General features: G+C 48.4%; 1 protein-coding gene across 3 annotated transcripts in view; it reads left to right on the forward strand.

Moving 5' to 3' along the window:
• GAB3 (GRB2 associated binding protein 3) overlaps window positions 1–17,975 on the forward strand; it is a 69,708-nt gene extending 51,733 nt beyond the window's left edge. The window contains exons 3-10 of one of the 3 annotated variants that reach the window (XM_067304286.1): window positions 1,261–1,477; window positions 2,791–3,269; window positions 6,517–6,572; window positions 7,812–8,067; window positions 9,262–9,343; window positions 11,094–11,196; window positions 12,446–12,559; window positions 13,574–17,975. In XM_067304286.1, coding sequence (XP_067160387.1) covers window positions 1,261–1,477; window positions 2,791–3,269; window positions 6,517–6,572; window positions 7,812–8,067; window positions 9,262–9,343; window positions 11,094–11,196; window positions 12,446–12,559; window positions 13,574–13,690 — 1,424 coding nt within the window. In that variant the 3' untranslated portion in view covers window positions 13,691–17,975. Of the gene's footprint in view, window positions 1–1,260; window positions 1,478–2,790; window positions 3,270–6,516; window positions 6,573–7,811; window positions 8,068–9,261; window positions 9,344–11,093; window positions 11,197–11,771; window positions 12,420–12,445; window positions 12,560–13,573 lie in introns of those variants that run through there. The other 2 variants (XM_067304287.1, XM_067304288.1) reach the window with 2 other exon arrangements.
• Window positions 17,976–19,737: the final 1,762 nt, after the last annotated feature.

The following is a 19,737-nucleotide window of genomic DNA, read 5'->3' on the forward strand; positions in this document are numbered from 1 at the left end:
TGAAGAGGAGGCTGTGCTGGAGAAAGGACTGGGGAAAGGTGCCGCTCTCCAAGTCACTATGCCTTGTGGCCTCCTTGCCAGGCCTTTTCCCAGCAATGTCCCCAAGCCCCTACCTGAGCGGTGGTAACTACACCGCTGTGCTCGCAGCTTTGCCTGAAAAGTGTCCGCCATCAAGAGGCGGAGGGAACCGGCAGACGAGCGCTGCGGTGCAACAAATCCGGCTCTTCTGCGAGCAGCAGAGATTGGTTTCACCCTCTGAGATCTTGAAAGTGGGAAGAAATCAATCCCTTCCCTTGTCTCCATTAATTTGAAGTGTTGGAGATTAATAATTAATTATTTGTGTTAGAGAGGTCCTAAAAAACCCTTGGTAAAGCAGATGCTCCACCTTGATGCTTCCCTCGGAGGAAGCCGTCCCCATTGCTATGTGCAGGAGGGACGCAGCAGCCCGGCCTCCAGCGAGGAGGGAGCCGCAGGCCCCGCGCCGAGGGGCTGCACCCCCCGTGGGCCCCGCGCCGAGGGGCTGCACCTCCCCGTGGGCCCCACGCCGAGGGGCTGCACCTCCCCGTGGGCCCCGCGCCGAGGGGCTGCACCCCCCGTGGGCCCCGCGCCAAGGGGCTGCACCTCCCCGGCCCCGTGCCGAGGGGCTGCACCCCCTGTGGGCCCCGCGCCGAGGGGCTGCACCTCCCCGTGGGCCCCGCGCCATGGTGGTCCCCTCGCCCGGGGCTCTGCCTCGGCCCGTCCTGCAGAGGGGCAGCGGCTGCCGGTCCGGGCCCCTTCTCCCCCGAGGCCGCGGTTCTGCCTCGACCCGCTGCCCCTTTGGGGTAACGGGCCTGGCGGGAGGACGGCGGCAGCAAAGGGGAAGTGGGCAGCCTTCCCCTGGGGCTTTCCGAGCACCGCGAGGCCGCCCAGTTCCCGCTTGGGCGCTCGCGTGGCCGCGGCCGTGGGCGGCCAGTGGGACCCCTGCCCCATCCTGCCAGGACAGAGCGGGTTCGAAGCCCGCCTAGTGCGTTTGCAGGGCAAGGGGGATGTGGCTGCAGGCTGCCTTGGACCACAGCGTCTCCTCTTAAGTAAACGTTTGGTTCCTGGGAATACCGAGTCGGTTAACGCCTCGGCTGCGTTGCCCGGTGCCGTGGCTGGGGCCGGGAGGTGGCGTTCCCCGCAGCGCCCCAAGCCGGAGGAGGGCCCGGGGCGGCGTGCTGGCGGCAGCGTGCCGGGGCGCCGCAGCCGATCCTCAGCCGAGGCCGTCGCCTCTCGTTGCAGATTCTGTGGAGAGCCTGTCGCATACCACCTCGTCCCCACAGCCCTCGCCGGCCGCCTCCACCCACGCCTCCCACGTCGCCGATCCCTCCTTCTCCGTCAACGGCGCCACGGCCGACGCCTCCACCACGGAGGAGACCCCCAGCGAGTCGGAGTCGGTCTTCCTCCCCGATTACCTCTTCCTCTCCAACTGCGAGTCGGGCAAGCTGGGTCACACCAGGTAGGGCTGCGAGCCGCCCCGCGGGGTGCCACCAGGCCGTCGCACGGCAGACGTGCCAGCCGCTCCGGCAACGTCCCGGGATGCTGGCAGCAAGCTGGGTCTTCCACTCTGCGGCTCAGCGCAGGCGCCTGAGCCCAGCAGGGGGGCCATTAGCCCCATCCAATTTACTGGGGACTTTTCATGGCTGAGATTAGCAGTAGGGCATCGTGTTTTGGACCCAGCTTGCTCCTGAGCAGAGGCACCAACTGCGCAGTGAAAACGTCCAGGGAGCAGCGGCATCCCCAAGCCCCGGCCTGTTTGCCCCCAGCCCCCGGGCTTGTCTCGGTTGCTTGCTCGGGGAGGGGCAGGTTTTGGCCTGCAGTGTGCCTTTCGCTGTGTTGAATTGCTGCGTGGGTGAAGTCACAGCCAAGCGGTGCTTTTGCTCCTCCCCTTCCTTTTCTAAAAGTCCCTCTGGTTTTTAATTTGGGCTCCTGCAACATGACAAATGTCTCGCTTTATGAGAACGCAGCTTGGGAAGCCACATCTTCCCCTGTCCAGTAACAAGATTTGGAGAAATAGGTAGCTATTTTAACGTACGCTACGGTGTAGAGGCTGAAACTTGACTAGTGCTGCTGCAAGGACTCTTCCCTTTCCATATGCACGAGCAAGTGCAGAGGGCTCGGGCTTATCGCGGCTAACACAGAGAACGCAAACCCTCCAGGCTCGAGCCGGGGTGGGAGCATTGCTCGTCTGGTGTCCCTCTGAGATGGCACCGGAGCTGGGTGCAGCCACCGCTCCGGAGCCCAGCAGTGTCCCCGCGAGCAGGCGCCCTGGCAGCGGGCTCGAAAGCCAAGCACCGCTGCCACGCACGGTCGCACATGGAGTTCACGCAAGCGCCAGCGTCTGGACCCGCTGCGCAGCCCCTTGGCAGCCGAGCGGGGTCCGGCCGTGCCCTTCGCAGCTGCCATGGTTTGCACGGCGCCGCGGTGGGCCAGCCCTCTGCCAAGGGGCTCCTGGGGCGGTGCATTAAGACGGACACACCGACGCCTGCTCAATGACAGCTTTGCAGGAAGCAAGTGACATTAAGTGATCAGTGGACGTTTTCCAAATTGGGAGTGAAAAGAGGGCCATGGGAGCGGCTGCCGACTGGCTGAGGTGCTCCAACGGATCAGATCCCTCAGCAAGCCCCTGCACGAGGCAAGCTCGTGTGCTGGCTGGCCACGGGGCGCCCATGGAGATCTCCCGCCGGGTGGGTTTATCGGAGCATGTGTTTGCTCAGTTGCAGTCACGAGAAAAGGAAAGGGCAGTATTTGATCTCTCTGTCTCCCATGCAGATGTGACAGCTGGTCGAACTCTGACAGATCACTGGAGCAGACTTCATCGGATGACGTTTTTGTCGACTCCTTGCAGTCCCAGCCCTCCTTGTACCTTGTGCAGCCATCCAGTGCTGGCACCATCCACCAGGACGGGGCCCCCGTGGCAAACCATGGAGCCATCTCCAGGAGCATAGACATTAGCGGGCCACCCAGTGACTTTTCCTCCTCCTCTCCATTGCTGGGGACACCGCTAACACCAACTTTTCAGATTGACAAGAGCCAAAACGCGCTGTCCTATGGTATAACCAAGCTGGATGTGCTGTCCAACACGCCACCGCCCCGGCCGCCCAAGCCCACCCACTTCTCTGACAGGAGAGGGGAAGAGCCGGGTGGCGGGGTCCTCCACAACGGCCATGCGGGAATCTGCCGGGCCCAGGTCGCTTTAGTGCCAAGGAGAATCTCCTTGTCCAGTTTAGACAACGTCAGGAACTGGAAAGGTAAGCACGTTTCTGCAAGACAGCGAGGTATGCGTGGCGCGGGGGCCAGAGCTGCCACTTGAGCGCGGAGCAGATGCTCATCTGCTGCTGCATGCCCTCGTCTAAAATGTTCACCCCAGAGTTGCCCGAAGCCTGGCCACAGGCAGGCACCAGGTGGGGGGCAGGTCAGGAGAAATGCAGAGGCAAAGCTCTCTGCCTCCCTGCTCGGCACTGACACTTATTTTTCCCATTCCTTTTTTAAGTCCTTATAGACCTTATAGTCAATGGGCCCTATTTTCATTCAGGCACCAGGTTTTTAGCTCCCACTGAAAATTGCTTACTCAAAGCTCTATTAACCATATGTGGAGACCTAGGTAAGAGCAGAGCTGCTATGAAATCAGCCGAGAATCACTGGGTGCCTCCACAGCCTCCCGCCTGCAAAAAAATACACCCCTCAAAGCATCCTCAAATGCTTGTTTCCGATTAGTTTGTGAGCAGGATTGAAACCTGTTCCTCAGTTATATTCAGCATCGGCTCCTGTAAATGCCCATCAGTGTGTAAACACAGGCAGCGATTTAGCTGTGATCTCTGCAGGGTGACTCATGACTTGTTAATTTGCAGTGCCCCCTCCTCCCCCAAAAAAGAAAGCAGCCAAAAAACAGCGAAACAAATGAGAAGCCAGCCAGCAAATCAGGCAGTGCCAGCTCGATTCCTGCAGGTCAAACCGTGAGCTTACACAGGAGAAATGCTTTCTTAGCTGTGCTGCTCTGCTGCATTTAGTCCTTCCTGTAGAAGAAGGATGTCTTTTCACATGTTTAGAGTCAAGAACTGGAAGCCAGAAAGACGCTGGCGATGGGATGTAATCTTAGATGAACCAGGGACTCTGTGTCCTTGAGCAAATTCTCCCCTGTCCTTGCATTTCATACAGGGCAGCTTGAAAACCAGCCACAGAGCAAGAGTCTCTGCTGCAAACCAAACTCTGCTCTGAGCTGAGGTGATTTCTTCACTTGTTCTTGAAACGCTGTTGTCTCACACAAAAATAACAGTCAAAAATCCACAACATCCCAGGTGTCAAAATCCAGCATACACAGTATGAGCAAGTTTTATTTAGTGGAACCACAGAACAGAGAGAAGCAGCTGAAACACCTAGCTGGAAATTATCAGATATTTTGCAGTGAAGTGCTATTTTTGATGAGGAGGAGAATGCAGGCATTTATAGTCAGTTTTAAAGACAAGCTGTCTTTAGATTCCTTCAGTTTGAATGACCACCAAGTGTTTTGGGGCTTTTAGGTCTTTCTCTTAAAACTCAAAGCTAAAATATGGAGACCTTTGCCCAGCCTGTTTATCAGTGTACAAACAATTCTTGGAAGGTTTGTGGAGAAACACCCATCAGTGGAAACGGTATTCTTGACTATTGGTTCGGTTACTAGCTCCTGGAAAAATGCTGCTTTTGCTTCCAAGCATGTGCCACTTTAACACCACCTGCCACATTTGTGATGGTTAATGTTTCTCCATTCCAATTTATGCCAAAATATTTTTAAGAGGATTAAGTGCCCAAATGTCATGTTCTACTAAAGTGCTGCAAGGTTATCTCTGCCTGACAGGGGGCAGCAATGAATTAATAAGTGCCACTATTTTTTTTTCCTGCCCCAAGCATAGCTGAAACTATGTGCAACTTTAAAGTTTGAACTGAAAGGTGTTTAACACATAAGATATGAAAAAGAAACACAGAGAAAACAGCTGCTCCTCACTGGCTCCTAGAGTAAGGCCACTGGAGTTATTAGTTCATTTTTCGACCTTGGCAACCTGTAAAAGCTGTACTGCTTTAGCCAACCTGGTCGAGGCAAGGGGTACAGCAGCTTCGCGGGGTCCCTGGCACGGCACCGCAGAGGCAGCCTGCGCTGATCCCCCTTGCGCGGAGGGGAACGAGCCATATCTGCACAAGGCACCTGGATCCTGGCATCACTGCACCTGCCAGAGGGTTGTGCCTGAATGTCTTTTTGCTAAAATAATAAATAAATATAGCTGTCCCAGGACAGTGGCTGTGTCTATTTCAACATACATATAAATACATATAAATATATTTGTGTGTGTGTGTATGTGTGTGTATATACCCACACTGAAAGTATTGCTTTGTTCTGGTTTAGCACTTCTGTTGTCTTTTACGCTGATATCACCACAGAAAAGACCCCAGTAGGAGTGTAGGGGTTACAAGGTTTTCTCTGGCATTCCCGAGGAGAGGCTCTGTAGAACCACAAACAAGCCATTTTCTCCAAAGTAAAGCATTTTCCACAAAAGAAGGATGGTAATTTTAAGCATGGATACAAATATATATTTATGTATGTATGTATATATATGTGCATATATATATATTTTTTTTTATATATATGCATATGCATGTGTGTTGGAGTGAAGGTTGGTAGGTAGTCTGCTTTCCTCCCATTCCCCCGGTTCCTTTTTCCTATCCTACTTGAAAATAAACTGCAACGATCAACCACTATTCAGAGTAAAATACTTGCAGCATCTCCCACGGCTGGTCTTTCACGCCCTGAAAGCTGGTTTTCAATTTTTTTGCCTTTTGCTTCGAAAATAAATTTGACCTAGGCCAAGATGAAAGTCGGTCCGCAGAAGGGGGCAGTGTGACGAGGGACCTTCTCACCGGCTGTTTATTTCTGCCCAGCTGGAACTGCTTGCAAGACATGAGCATTTCCCAGTGGCAAGGAGGAGAATTCCTCCCCTGCCCTTACGTTCCCTCCCATGCCGGCTGTACGACAACATGCACTCCCCTAACACCCTGCATTTGAGGCTCCCAAATAGCTTTCAATAACCGATCAATCTTGCCTACAGCCCTTTGTGGTATAATTGCCTGAATTTGAGAGATGGGAGAACAGAGAGGGGTGTTCAGAGGTCCCGCAACTAGAACAGAAGCTGGATTCAAATTTTATGTCTGCTTAGCTGTTTGCTCTCCCCACTGTACCAGTCTTTCTCCCCAACTGCTCATGATTACAGGAAGCATAATTTACAGCAGGACTGTACATGAGCATGTTTCTTGGATTCATCATATTTAAAATGGATGTAATTGCTCTCGAAATGCTACTAAGTTGGTTCTGGTCTTAAGTTTCATTGGATTTCCTCATTTAGGATAAATAATAAGGAATTTGGGATCTTTATAAAGCTCTAATTATTTTAGAGCCATATGCTTTACTCAGTTATTTCCTTAAGGTTTCACTGCCTTATCAAATTTTTAATCACTGTTTTTGTATTGCAGCAGACATGGAAGGCAGTTCTTTAAGAAGCCGGGATAAGAGGCTTAGCTTGAATTTGGTAAGTACTCTGCTTGCATACATTTAAACACTGGCACTTGATGAACTACAGAAAGTGATATCCAGGATCCTCTCCTGTGCTCAGCAAAAGAATAAAAAATGGAAGAAGCACTGGGATTTAAACTACGTTTGTGCTGCTTCTTGTCCATCTCAGTGCTCCAGCACAAGTAGCCCAGCCACTGCCTGAGGCCATGGCCCCATTTGGGCTCTTGCTGGGTCCCTCTCAGACCATCTCCCCGGGCAGGGAGACCTGGCAGGGCGTCGGGTGAAACAGCCTTCACAGCCGCAGGAAACCTTTGGGAGAGGAAGAGGGAGGTCACAGCGCAGAGCACCCTGATGGAGTCAGGTCCACCGCGGAGCAGGAAACCAGCAGGCTTGAGAAGGAAACTGTTGACCAAGAGCACCCAAGAAAACTGCTTATCTCTTGAAAAAAGGATCTAAAGGAGTCTAGCACTTCATGATCCTGATGGATACTTCCCCTTCAAGGCACATGAAATTCTCTGCTTTCAAAATCCCTGTGATTCAAGCATCTGTCAGTCCACAGCTTCGTGACTCAGCGTTGCACAGACATGGCTTATATGTAGCAGCGTTGCACAGTGTAGTCAGCCTCCTGCCTGGAGCCGCACACCCTGCCTTCTGTGTGGGAGATCCTTTGCTGCTTATATGTAAGCTCTGTGCAAGATGTATTTTTCTTACCCTTGAAAGCTTGCAAGGTTTGTATTCAACACTTCTCAATACTCAGCCAGTACTAACCTGCGTAAAATGAATTTCTAGTGTTTATTCCCAGCTATGAGAAGTAACTTGTGTGCCTGTGTCTCTGCTCTCTCAGCTTCCACATTTGAAAAAATCTAGTTCATCAGATGTTCTCCTTTTAGATGTTTTTTGTATGAAGGGGCTTCCTTCGTTTTATAGGTCAAAACTGCTGCTAGGAGAGGCAAGTGCAACCCTGCTGAAGTCAGAGGATTTAACCTACTTAAGTCACCAACAAATCTGGTCGTAGTTTCCAGCAGTGAGTTGCTAAGCTCAGAAGTGAACTTCCCAAAGCTGGCATAAGCATCTGAGCCCATGTGTTCGTCTCGTGTCGTTCCATCCTCTGCTTCTCGCAAAGTTCACGTCAGGACTCTCCTGGCCTGCGGCCTCGTTCAGCTCCATTGCCAGTTCATAGCACTGGCCGGGTTACAGGGGGTTAGCTATTGATTTACTGACCCGTTTCCCTTTCTTTTCCTTCCTACTTCTGAAGCCCTGTCGATTCTCCCCGCTCTATTCAACCGTGTCGGACAGCACGGAGGACAGCTACGTGCCCATGCGCCCCAGCACCTCGCCGTCCATCCCCGGCTCTGACTGCTCGCCCGATGGCTACATTCCCATGAGCCCAGGCTCAGCCACATTTACCTTTCCTGTCGTCAGCACTGAAAAACTCACCAGCCCCCTGCCTGAGCTTCCCTCAGACCTGGAGCCCCCGCCAGTGAACCGAGACCTCAAGCCTCGTAGGAAATGTAAGGCCAGACCTAATGAGCAGTTGGAAGCCAAGGGGAACAGTGGTGACCTCCTTTGATAGTGTCCTTGGCATGTTGTAACATGTTTTCCACTCTAGAGAGGAGATTGAATTGCGGTGTAGTGGCTTTTAGTACTGTAACATAGTAGGCTACGTCTGCAGGGTCATCTGCAAGCAGAGAAAGAGCGGCTGTGTCTACTTTTGTAGTCTGAGACCTTGTGTCTGCATTAGCGTGGTGCAGGGGTGTTCAAATTCACCCTGCCACTCGCCCTGCATATACACTGACTGCAGACAGCCAAACAGATAAAACCTCAGAGAGAGAGCAAAAAAAATCCTGCAACTGCACCGCCTGTGTACTGCTATCTCACCAGCTCCCTGATGTTCCAGGGACGGGATGTCCAAACACGTGAATCCTCAGACTTGATGTGTGGTCTCTTGGTTAAATCTCTGTTTGGTAGGTGCAGCTGTCTTGGTTTAATTAGGAATTTCCTGCAGATGCTTTTACTGGTGATAATTTTCTGCTCCCACTTCCCATGGCACCTCCAAAATCTCCGAGAGTCACACTGCCAAAGGATATGCTGGGGATGAAATTCAGCTTTGCAGAGGAGCTGTTGCCTAAGGCCAGCCTGTACTGAAGCTCTCTGGGCTACAGGGCTACAGAGAAATTGGCTCAGGAAATATTTCTGTGAGGTGGGGGCAGAAATTTAGACCACTGAGGGGGAAGCAAAGCAGGTTCAGGTCCTTTCTTAGAGGGTTTTGAGAAATGGGTGGAAAATGAGCGTTGATTGGTGAGGGGAATGATCTTCACCTCCATGTGTGGGACCTTTGGGTTTAGAGGACAGCCCAAAGCTCTGTCTTGACCTGTAGACCAAACTGGCTTCTCCTCTTGAAGGCAGCACTTGCAGATGAGATTTGAGGCAAGGACACAGTTCTCATGGCAGATTCTGCTCTCCTACTGCCCATTGCATTTTTTTCTGTTGTTTTAGGACAAACAAGGGACTTTACTTTCCAGAACTGATAGAAGTGGACGTTTTTTACTGATTTCTCTCTTGATTATATCAATTGTGGTCTATGAAATACACTGTTTAGTTTCTTGCTGTTAATATAAAACTGTATTTTTCTAACAAATGGGTACTTTTCTTGAGCTTTTAATAAGTCCTTTTGTAAATTTAGTTCCTTTTGTATCTACTTGCAGCACGGCCTCCTCCACTGGACCTGAGAAACCTCTCCACAATCCGGGAGCATGCTGCCGTGACCAGGATGTGGACTGTGCCTTAGTAAGTCAACAAGAAACCTGCCATTCCAATCTTTTAAGCATTAACATTGTGACATGGAGTTAAAACTAACTTATCACATTCCACAAGAAATAGTTTCCTGGCAAAGTCCACAAACAAAAATTCCACAGGACTCTTTCCAGCATCTCCAAGGCTTTTGCTCTCTCTGAAAAGTAAGGATCCCTTTAAAGACAGACAGATTCAGTGTGTTCAGCATCATGTGGTGCTGTCAGGAGTGCTCTGTTTTGGATCTCTTGCAAATTAGGGTTTTCTCAAAATTCAGATAGTCTCTTTTGAAGGTTCCTTTTGAAAAGGCTGAAGCTAATCTGCATGGCTACTGTGGTGGCTAAAAGCTTCACATGCTTTCATTATTTTTTCAAAGTGATAGAGCCATGTTTTTTCCTGCAAACTTCTATAGCAAAGGAGAACTAGTTAAGATAAAGATTTGCTTAACTTGTAGACTGTGTTTCTATTCTGCCCTGCCACATGCAAAGTCAGGCTTGATCTGTTGTTCTGACCTTTTGCCACTGGAGACTAGTTGTGGGGTAAAACAAATGCTTTTGGTCCCAGAGCCCAGGTAATATTAAGAAACTAGTCCTGGGCTCCAAAGGCAGTGAAAGAATCAGCCCTGGGGCACTCGTGAGCCAGGAGGGCCGCGGGGAGCCAGCAGAGGAACCTCTCAGCTCCTGGGGAAAGTGTGACAGCAGAGCCCCTCCCGCAGAAATACGTGTGCAAAGCCAGAAATCCTCACAAACCTCCTGCCCTGTATCTGTGCCAAGCAGAGCCGTCCTCTCCCCCTCCCCAGGTATCCTTTGGCATGCAAAAGGGACCCGTCCTCTCCCCCTCCCCAGGAAGCCTTTGGCATGCAAAAGGGACCCAGATGTCAGGGACAGGCAATTCCTCTATCGCAGAGTCCTCTTCCAGCCCAACAGTCTGAAGCTGGTTAACCCCTTGGGCACTGGCTGCTGCGTGTTGCTTATTAGGAAAACCTGCTAGTCTGCCTCCCAAGCATCCCTGCTAGAGCGCCACGGTTAATTAATGCTGACACAGTACAGAGTCTTGAAGAATAACAAGCTCTGAGGGAGTTTGTATGTTTTACATTAGCAAAACTAAAAAAGAAGTATGCCCAGAACTAATAAAGCAAAAGGGATTACTATTCATTCTGCATGAAGTAACTATTTAATTTCTTAATAACTAACTCCACTGTGCCAGCCTGCAATAATTTACTCATGATATACTTCTGACAGCTGTGTTAGTGGAAGAAATTTCCTTGTAAAACGGCTGAGTTGCAGCCATCTCCACAGCACAGATAGCATGTGTTTATACTGTGTTCAAAGCCAGCCAAGTTCCTCCGCGTGCACCTCCAGTAGCTGATTAATTCATGTCAATCTCCAAAATGTGGATACCCGCACAACAGAGTAACTGCTCCTTCAGCACATATTACCCAAAGGAATGATGTCTGCCTCTGTTTGTGCCCTTGCTGGAGAATTGCTCCAATGGTTTATGCTTTCTGTCATGCCAGAGATGGCAAACTTTTATAACATCAAGAAAAGCCCAGAAAAAAACCAACCAAGACAGTCATAGGACTATAATGCACTTTCTTTAGAACTAACGAACATTTTTGGACATCCTCTCCATAAAGGCTGCAGCGTTAGTGTAAGTTTATTCACCATATGGACTGTGTCAGGCTTTGGCTTCATTTCAGAGCATCTGTAAGATGCTTCCTTAACCTCTCCTGTGTTTTTCTTCATAGCAATCGAATGAGCTTTATCTCACCAGAAAGAGACGGTATTAATTCAGCAAGAATATTTGCCAATTCAGTTTCCGGAGAAGAGGAAGAAAGTTACATTCATATGGTAATCTTCATTTTCACACAGCCATCCTTTGCTTTCTTCTGCTCTGTCACACTGATGGAGAATGCAGAAGTTTGTTTTCTAAGAAAAAATGTTGAGGAGGTTTGTCCTTTGCCTTCTGTTTAAAAAAAAATGATGAAATGGTTTTAAACCAAAGACACTGGGTCCAATTTACAGAGAGATAAGGGAAGCCCTTCTTCTGCTCTGCAGAACTCAGCTGTTCGCCCACGAATGTTGCTGAGCAGTTCCAAGAGATCACAGGGATCAGCCATATTTACATGAGAACTCATTAAGGCAAAGGAAAATTAAATCTTTTCACCTTTTAAAAGTGTGCCCTGCAAAATCTCCTAGGAAATGACAGAAAGCCGTTAGTGCACTTCCTAAAGAAACACACCAAATATTGTGCAGAAACAGAACCCCCATTAAAGTCTCCTATTGCTTCTGCTTTGGCTGGTGGCACTAACCCCACTTCCCATCCCATGAAAGAAGAACATCTGGCTTTGTGGCTTCTTTTTCTTCATTCACTCTTTAGCCATGTCTTGCAAAAGACCACAATCTCAGTTTCTTTTGAATTTCAGGTGGAAATGGATCTCAAAACCCTTGATCTGCGTCAGTGTCTACAAATCTGGCTCCGTAGCCAAAGCCCAATGGCAATGGCTGTGCAAGTGTATTGCAAAACTGATGACTGACCACAAACCATAGTTTCAAATTTTAACCCACACCTCTACTAGATTCCAGATCTGCTCACCAGGGTAGCTCCAGGTGTAACCACTCCCCATTTGATTTTCCAGTCAGTTAAAACCTTCTACATATTTGTGGTCATATGTGATCTTCCTGACACTAATATTCGCTTGATAGATATGAACAGAATTATCACCATTTCTTCAAATTCATAGAGGGCTGATGGCTTAGATGGCACCCACTGTAAATCTGAGCCTTCCAAGGGTTTGTTGTGGGAAGCTGGGCGCAAATCCCTCCTGATTTTATAAATCAGAATGAGAATTAGCCCACTTTGCTTGTTCTGCTATAATTACCAGGAGAATAAGGCTTCCTGAATTTCTTTGTACCATCCCACAACCAATTAGTGTTATCCTGTGGTTAGTCAATAAATATACCCTTGGCACAGAAAATTATGTGGGTGTTGACTTTCCTTATTTGCCTTCTGCCAGATGAGTCTAGCACCTCAGAGTGTAGTCTTTCCCTTTAGGATCATGGTTTAAGAGCAATAAAAGTTTCTCTTCTTTCCTGACAGGAACACAGACAGGCAACATCTCCATACAGTGGTGCTTTTCCATGGACAAGGAAATCTAACCTTGATTACTTAGCATTGGATTTTAATTCTGCTTCCCCATCCCCTGTACAGAAGGTATGAGTCATCTCTGAAAACCCATAGCCTCCTTTCTTTTTGTCTGCTGGGAGGAAAACATGACCGAGATTCAAACTCCGCTAGGTGCCCTAAGTAGGATGAAGCCGGTCATGTTTCCAGCTGATTGCATTCATAACAGGCTCAAGATTAACAACATAAAAGCACAATTAGAAGGGACGACAAGGTGTCATCATAGTGATGCCATCAGCATGAGCTCAGCAGAGGGCACGGGACTGCCCTGGGGTGTGCAGCGATAAGGGCTTGTGGGCAAGCTTGTTGGTGCTTGCAGGATCTCTGCATGCTCTTTCATTTTCATCGAGTCTCCACAAACCCTTTCCTGCTAGTTTCCCCCCTCCAAACCTGTCTGCAGTAGCAAGTTTATAGCCCATGATAAATTCACAGAGTAAAACTGTACCATCTCTTGTACCATGGCAAAATGTGCATCTTTATTCTTGCATCACCAAAAGCATTTCAGTTTCTTTAGCAACTCTGAGAAAATGCAATCCTTGTTCCAAAGAGTTTACAATCTGCCTGGGCACTGGGCAGGTAACTAATGCAACACTCCGCAAAGCAGAGAACTACTGTCCGTTTGGGCCATCATGGAAGTTTTGCATCCCGCATACCGTTTTCCCCGTCAGTTAATATTCTTGGAGGCAAGAGACTCCTAGGCCTCCTTTAATTTAAAGCCTCCCTTTGGTTAAAATGCTGGTAGGTTATCCCTACAGCAGGATCTTTTGGATGACAAGAGAATGATTATCTGTATGGAAATAGCCAGAACAGCAAGTTTCCCTCTCTCACTGTGCTGGGCTGAGTGACAGGGTGACAGATGGATAATTATATCTAAAGCAGGCTGTAAAGCAATGCTTTTGTCAGTTGATGTCACTGTGAGCTTCAAGGTGAAGTGAAGCAACCAAAGAATAAGGGAAAGGGAAAACAGAAAATCAAGCCAAGTTCCACTAGCATCCCTTTTCATCTTGAAATGAATATACTGTTTTTTTCCCCTCTCTCCCACAGAAACCTTTTCTCTCTGAGGAGCAGAGAGTGGACTACGTCCAGGTAGATGAGCAGAAGACTCAAGCTTTACAGAACACTAAGCAGGAATGGACAGATGAGAGGCAATCTAAAGTTTAAAAGAGGAAGGTTTGGGATTTGGAGGATTTTCTTTTTGCACTGGAACCACAATGTTAATGAAGCAGCTATCACAGTAGAGTTCAAAGGCAGAGAGAGTTGTAAGATGCTTATGGTCTCTAGAGGAATTACATTTTTAACAGAAAACCTTTGATTTCAGCTGGAAATAGTATGTTGAATGAGTGAGTGGTTCGCTGATGATTAAAGTAATGCATTACTCTTTTTACTGCCCTTACCGGTAAGCTACATGGTACCATTTTCTGGCATGATTTTGGGACAAGTCATACACTTAATGTTAACAAATCCACTACATGTTGCATTAATCTAGTTAGTCCTGCCTTCTCCCTCTGTTGTGTAATTCCTAGTTGCTAAAGCTATTTTTTGATATTCCTTCAAATACTGCAGGTGCTCAAACTGCTTATGGCAATGGGCATCTGACAGCTGTTGGTGACTAATCAACTAAGGGCTAAAATACTGAAACAATAAAAAGAACTTTTAAATATATAGTGCTTAAGTAAAGGGAATTTTGGAAAATAATTTTCCCCTGGGTTGAAAAGGTCTGACTCTGAACTGATGCTGTCAGAAACTCAAAATAGGACTATGCACCGCTGGAACTGGAAAGCCTGGTCTCTGACCCTCCAGATGATGGTCGTCATATTAAGCTTCTTCTCCCCATTGCGGCTTTTACATGTTGCCTTTCCATCCAATTACTACTGATATTTTCCTCCTATCTTGAGGGGTGTCTTCAGCACAGCACAGCATAGCCACTCCTCTAGCAGGAGGCTGCAGACGCACAGCTCTTGCCTGGCCAAAAAATAGAAAGGGAAGCTGTGAGCCTGTTTCTGCAAGTCTTGGGAGAACTGGCAAGGGATCAAGAATGCTTTCATCCGAACTGCAGAAGAAATGCAAGTGGAATTGCTGGTAGCAGTCGTCAGACCGATTGTTTCGTTAGACACACCCTGACGAGAGAGAGCATTAGGAAGCGCCACGCGGTCCGAAAGGCCGGCAGGCCTGCCAAAATACAACAACAACAATGCGCTTACGCAGCGTGAGGACCTCTGGGCTCAGGAAGTTTATCTACCTTGGGACTTGTTACAGGCGCTATCTCAGGATTGCATACGTGTATAGTTTATAACATATTTAACTTTAAAAGCCTGGCTGCAGTCTTTATTTTAAGGTGGCACACAGCTTCTCAAATAAAGGAAGTATGCAGCACCATCGCATTACCCCACACTGGATTTGATCTCGGAGCCTTTACTCATGCAAGTAAGTCCCACTAGCCATAAGAGGTCTATTCCTGTCAGCAAGGACAGAGAACCAGAATCTTTATGAGGGTTTTCCTCTCTGACAGGGCCAATTCACTGGCCTCCCTTCATGTGCCTGTGGCTACCACATTATACTACTGTAATTTAACACCCAAAAAATGTCAATTTACCAAACTGAGGTCATCGAAGTGTCATCACAGAAATCGCTAACATTTCAAGCTTCCTAGTTATCATATTTCATGCCTGCATTCTGTGTTGAGCCGTTGGGGCACTTTGGAAGGCTGAGGGACACAGCCAAGTCCGACGTCCTGCTACAAATGGCAGCTTAGTTAATAGAAACACCGTTTTTCTCCTACCTCAAGATAGCTGAAGTGCTTGCAAACCTTGCAGTTTCTTTAGAGCAAAAGCAAAGCTGGGAACCCGCAAAGATCAGTCTCTTAGCTTCTCCTGCAAGAACAACAAACTTCACCGGCACCTTTATTGACTCTGGGGCAACTGCACACCCAACCCTGCAGGCATGAAGTGTCCTGGACTGGAGCTGCTAGGGAAAATGGGGGGCATATTGCAGAAAGTTGACTTGCCGTTTCGGCTTTCTCCTTCCCCCCCAAAAAAGCTCTAAAATGAAAGCTGATGTTCAGAAAAACTTTGAGAAGAATTCAGACTTTTTGGCAGAAATAATACCTGTTTGGTGTGAGATTTAGTTTGTTGAAACCCCAATTTTTTGTCCTAAAACTAATTTAGGAGAGCTCTGACCGCCTGTGCCCTGTGTCCAGTGTTGCAGCAGGGGAAGGGGGGTCAGGGAGAGGCAGGGGAGACGTGCACCTCCTCAGAAGTGGCACGGAGGTAGAAGCAGAAGAACTGTTGTTACAAAGACGCACAAGCTTTTGTCTCTCTGCTCAAAAGCATTGCATGCTTTTGGTGCATGCTGCAGTACTGAAAGAGTTAAAAGACCAGCTAAGAAGTGTATTACAGTATGGGACCACCATGCTCAAGAGCCCTGCAAAGCATAGAAAACCTCCACAAATTGCACTCTGCTCCTGCAGATCCCAATTGCACAGCGATGACACGGGAGCCGCCAATTCAGATTGCAACAGCGTGCAAATCAGGTCATGTTTTACTGGAGTGTTTCTTTTCAAGCTGTCAGAATATCCTCTGAAATGGAAAAATACAACATTACTGAAGACAATTGACTCCCTTGCTATTCCAGTTTATTGTAAAAATATTTAAGCCTTCACAAACATGGCTACTGCATCATTCAGAAATTTAGAAAATGAAGATCTTTTCCAGTGGTTTTCTTTCCTAAGTGGACATGAACACGTAGGCTGGAGCTGACTCTCCTTAGATCAGAATAGACCCCCTTTAAATTTCTGTGTGTCTCCTTCCTGGCCCTGGAGATATGTTATCTTGATCAAACACAGCTCAGTTGCATCTAACTTTCACTTTTTAACCAAAAACTAAGCTTGTTTCTTCGTTCTGATTTTTCATATAGGGTCCCTTTTTACCTGCTGCTCTAGGGCCTATGACATACATTCTCATGCACACGTAACGCCTGAAACAGGAGCAATTAAAAATTTTTTTAAGTAAAGCAGTCCTTCCCCAAGGCTTTTTTCTTATTCTTTTTTTTCACTTTTAGTCAAGTTCCACAATGCTCCAAACAGGGTAAAGGGGAGGAGGATGGTGTAGGGACAGCAAAAAAGTCAGATCTGCCGTGGTCACCCCATCATTAAAGATTTTGCCCCGAATGGAGCTGCTGTGGTACGTAACTGCCACACCTGCAGGCGCTAAGGTGGCAACCGCTGCGTCCCAGTGCCACCGTCGTTGCAGCCTACTGGTGGGAGAGGAGGCGCGTTACAGAGCAAAACGGAGTCGGCGTTTAATTAACTTTGCTCCTAAATACTGATGGCCAAAGAGGAAAGAGAATCCGAAAGTGCCTGAAAATGCAGTGGCTTTGGACAGTGTCTTGTCTGCGAACGCGCCCCAGGTGGGGAGCCAGCCGGGCCCGCTCCCCGCACAGCGGCGTCCCTTTACTCCGGGGCTATCATCTTGCTGTTTGTAAGTAGTTGCTGAAGGATAGCAGAGCTGATGAGGAGGGAGGCCCTGCGTCTCTGCGCGCATGGGGCAGCCGGTGGCCCCTCGGCACCCTGGGGCGCGTGAGACGGAGGGCAGCACCAAGCAAGCAGGTCTGGTGCAATTGGAAACGTCGCTCAGCAGAGCTCTTGGACAGAGCTGGATCACACAAACACACTAAAGGGTTTCAGTCCTGGTGGAAAAATTAGGAAAAATCCAGGCAGGAGGCTTCACTGAGCAGCTGCGTTTCCCAAGCCGACGGGCCTAGCAGAGGAATGAGCCGAGCGCCAGCACTCAGGCGCTGGAGGGAGGAAGGTCAATGTGATATAGATCGCTTTTATTTAAATTGCCTGCCACCAGTGAGCACAAAGACTACCTGCGTCAAACGCCTGCTTTGAATTAATCCTAAAGAACCATAAATAAATTAATCTGATCTGAACTTCTTTTGTGAACAGAGCAGGATTTAAGTACTTGCTTGGAGTTACAGGGATTCTTAACTTCTGTACTCAATTAGGGGTTATTATGGCCATTTTCAGCAGCCTTTCAATGATCACTCATTTGAGCAAGGAGTAGCAGGATCCAGGACACTCTTATTTTTTGGACTGAACTATATTTTTCATTTCTTTATAGTACCTTTATTTCAGAAGACAGCATTAAATACCTGTCAGAAATGAACACTTTGCCTGAGAATGTCAACAGCCATTTAACTGGAGCCGGGTGTTTTCAGCCAGCTCACTTCTGCCAAGGGTAGGGCCTGCTCTCTTCAGTGTTGCTAATTACGGACTAGATGTAGATTTGGGAGTTGCATTCACTTTAAATGATTCAGTGGTTCAGTGATTCAAAGACCATCAGATGCTGTGATGAGAATGAAGCACAGGGCAATGCCTTTCCTTTGTGCCCCTGTTCTGCAAAAATTGCTCAGGTTAACAAAAAAAAAAAAAAAAAAGCCACCAAAATAGCAGACTTATGCCATTTCAAAGCCAGAATATTTTTTGTTCAAATAAAAATAAACTTTGTTTTGTGCAAGTGAAGCATTATACTTTTTTGTATTTGTAAATCTGTGGGGAAGCATTAAACAGTCATCTCTGTTAAGAAGGAGTAAGTCATTGATAGAGGGGAGTGGCTCTCCCTTCCTGATGTTTCATTGTAATGTTTGTTGTATATATTTGCACATTAAGCTGTGTATCTTTTTTCTAATAAATTAATATAAAACATAGCTGTGATCTTTAATAATTTTAATAAGTCAAGATGCCCATAGGGAAACCTTTCTTCCACTTCCATTCTTCTTGTATTGCTTTTTCAGGTTTTTATCTATTAGACAGTGGCTTGTTCATATAAATTATTTGGATGCATGTTCTGCTTGCAAACAAATTGTACACACCTGCACCTCAGACAGGTCATCTGCGGTGACCCGAGGAGAGAGGAGGAGGAAGCTGGGAGCTGCTGGGTGGGATCGCAGCCCGCCGGCCACGTCCTTCCCAGGCTACAGGTAAGTCAGCAGCGCGGGGGAGGACGGGGCTGCACTTTACTGACCTAAGAAAACTGTGAACGTAGGTTTGTTAAGCATACGCTCGGGGCTTGTCTATAAAGATTGGTTGTTAGTTAGATTGGTTTAGCTGGATCCTTTGGATACAAGAATTGGTTGTAGTTTAGTCGAATCCTTTAATCGTCCTGTGCTGAGGAGCCTAGCTGCCATTAATGACGTTCCCACGTGCAGCGCGTTGGTGATACAGGCTCCTTTTAACATGCATGTCTGCTGCGACAGCACAGGGCAGCCCGCCAGCGCGAGCAGAGCAAACCTGCTAGCTCCCAGCAAGCGGGTAGTTTGGGAAATAGCTTATTTATTCCTTCAGGCGATCGTCATTTTTAGAGCTGTGTGCTTTGCAATCCTGGCTAGATGCCCGCGGTGCAGTGAGTAAAGGGACTGCGGTGCTTAGAGAGACCTCGAGGAAAGCTGGGCTGCACGTCTTACACGGATGCGCGTAATTTAGATAAACCTAGTCCTGGGGCTTGGTACCAGGCAACTGTGCAAAATTTTGTGATCGGTCTCGTAGGGGAGGGCTGGTGGGACAAATAAAGCCTGGCTGCTGCCTCCATCTCCCCAACACCCCTCTCCAGAGGAGACGGGTGCAGCCTGGGGTCCCTCCTCTGCTTAGCCAAATCATCCCCCGGGTGTGAAACACAAGCCCCTTTCCTCTCGGGTGCTGCTGTACATTGGTCAAAAAAGCAGCAATTCCTCACCACTCCTGGTGCTTTTTCCCGCTGTTAACTCTTTTGCTTAGGAGTGCAATTGCTTGGTCTTTTTTAACTGGAAATGGTCACATCAATAGAGCACTATCTGAAAAGAGGACGTCCCTTTGCAATCCCACCCACAGCAGGGGCTGCGTCAGTGCCGTGATAGGGGCCTCGGGCCCCAAGGCAATATCCAGCTTGGAGATCTCTCGCCAGGACACCTTCAAGAGCTTCAGCTGAGAGACCGGTGCTTTGGGCTGATTTTCAGGTGCAGTTAGAGGAGCAGTGACTTACCCGGGGCTGGTGGCAGGAGTGGAAATGCCCAGGTCTGGAGTCTCAGTCCTGTCCTTTAGCCGCCGATTAGGGCAGGCTGCGTGCTGTGGCGTGGCAGCTCCGAGGATCTGGGTTTCCCCATCACACAGCATCTAAGGCTACTCCTGCAGTTGTTCAGGGCAGACAGCGCGGGAGGACGTTGCTCTACCTGTT

Source organism: Apteryx mantelli, chromosome 13, assembly GCF_036417845.1.
Source record: "Apteryx mantelli isolate bAptMan1 chromosome 13, bAptMan1.hap1, whole genome shotgun sequence".
Taxonomy (NCBI): Eukaryota; Metazoa; Chordata; class Aves; order Apterygiformes; family Apterygidae; genus Apteryx; species Apteryx mantelli.